The 1,560-nt window shown below is 63.5% G+C and overlaps 2 protein-coding genes across 2 annotated transcripts in view; one reads left to right on the plus strand and one right to left on the minus strand.

Annotated features, from left to right (window-relative positions):
- The window catches only part of LRSAM1 (leucine rich repeat and sterile alpha motif containing 1), a 52,474-nt gene extending 51,512 nt beyond the window's left edge, over nt 1-962 (minus strand). Inside the window, exons 1-2 of the mRNA XM_005881459.2 lie at nt 878-962; nt 343-497 (exon numbers count right to left, since the gene is read on the minus strand). The gene's annotated coding sequence lies outside the window, so the exon portion shown is untranslated. The remainder of the gene's footprint in view (nt 1-342; nt 498-877) is intronic.
- Nucleotides 963-1,031: 69 nt separating this feature from the next.
- Nucleotides 1,032-1,560, plus strand: part of RPL12 (ribosomal protein L12) — a 4,194-nt gene continuing 3,665 nt past the window's right edge. Inside the window, exon 1 of the mRNA XM_005881461.2 lies at nt 1,032-1,179. Coding sequence (XP_005881523.1) covers nt 1,143-1,179 — 37 coding nt within the window. The 5' untranslated portion in view covers nt 1,032-1,142. The remainder of the gene's footprint in view (nt 1,180-1,560) is intronic.

Here is a 1,560-nt window from a genome sequence, read left to right on the forward strand (position 1 = left end):
GAAGAGATCACTGGTCTCCGCCCACAGGGGTGTGGGCTGTCTGGGGAGCCGGCCAAGACTGCAGAGCTGGCTCAGGCCCCTCTTGTCACCCCATCTTCCTGCAGGGATGAGGACTAGTCCAAAAACAGCCCTCCCCCATCCTTCCCTGAAGACCAGCTCTTACCCTTTATGCTCCCCAATGACAAACCTTTCACCACCTCCTCCCCAATAACCCTCCCTCCCAGATCCGCTCTTCCCAACCTGCTGCCCGACGTCCACCCCTCGTCCATCCCCTCCCCCGACGTCCCGCCCAGATCGGGGAACCACACCCATCTTCCCCGGCTGCAGCGGGGAGTGCCCGACCTGGCTTCGTGGGTGGACAGGTCCCGACGTTCGTTCCGCGGGCGAACCTGAGGGCAGGCCGATCACTCGTGGGGCTTGGTCATGGACGCTGGGCCGCAGACCACCTGGCAGGGGCCCCGGTGGACCGGGAGACTGGTCTCCCCCAAACGCCGGAGCTGGGGACCGAAACTCAGCATCTCAGAAAGTCATGCAGACCAGGATGACGAAGTCTCAGACTCCGAGAACCGCAGCATCAAGGAATTAAGAGTCCGAACGGATGTGGACGCGAACGGAATTGTTTTGATAACTAAAATGCACACATCGCGAGGGAGTTAAAAGGGGGCCCGGGGTCGCTGTGGACCTGGCGTCCCGGAATGTGTGCGGACCGCTCCGGAGGGGCGGAGCTCGGGATTGGGAGACAGGGACCAGGGGGTGATCCTCATCGCAAGGGAGAATGGGGGACAGGAGGATCGGGATCTTGGGAGCAGCCCTCTCTCGTCTGCCTCGCTGGGCGAACTGTCCTGAACCCCCTTCCGAGCAACCAGTCACAGCTTACCCGGTGCCAGGTTCTCCACTTGTCAGCTTCTGGCGCCTGCCCACAAGGAACATGGCGGCAGGAGCGTCGCTGGGAGACTGGGCGGAGAGGGCGGTTCTCGCGACAGGCGGAGAGGGAAGTTCTCGCGAGAGCTGCGCTTTCCGGCCTATATCCGGCGCAGCTGAAAGGCCTTCCGGTCTTTCGGCTTTCGGCTCGGAGGAGGCTCAGGTGCAACTTTCTTCGGTCGTCCCGAATCCGGGTTCATCCGACACCAGCTGCCTCCGCCATGCCGCCGAAGTTCGACCCCAACGAAATCAAAGTCGGTGCGTGTTTTAGGTGCGGCCGGGGCTGCGGGAAAGCATCCCTTCTCCCAGCAGCCCGTCGGGCCTGCGGCCCCTCCGCAATTACTACCTTTACCACGTCGCGTTTTTAAGCTGTTGCCTACTAGAGGCCTTTCCGGTGCCGCGTTCAGGGCGCCGTGAAGTCCTAGCCGAGCCTCTTACTCTTTCTGGGCCTCGGCTTCCCCACGTGCAAAATGGGGAGGGAGGACCGGAACACCTGCGGCGGCGTTGCAGCCCGCGCGCCTTAGGGTAAGGTTTGTCTCCGGCGCTTCCCCCGGTCGACTGGGTCGGCTGCCTCCACGCCGGCCCGGTGTGGGCCTCGTTAGCCGTGGCCGAATCGAAGGCCGCTGGTCCTCGTGGCGC

Source organism: Myotis brandtii, unplaced genomic scaffold, assembly GCF_000412655.1.
Source record: "Myotis brandtii unplaced genomic scaffold, ASM41265v1 scaffold68, whole genome shotgun sequence".
NCBI lineage: Eukaryota > Metazoa > Chordata > Mammalia > Chiroptera > Vespertilionidae > Myotis > Myotis brandtii.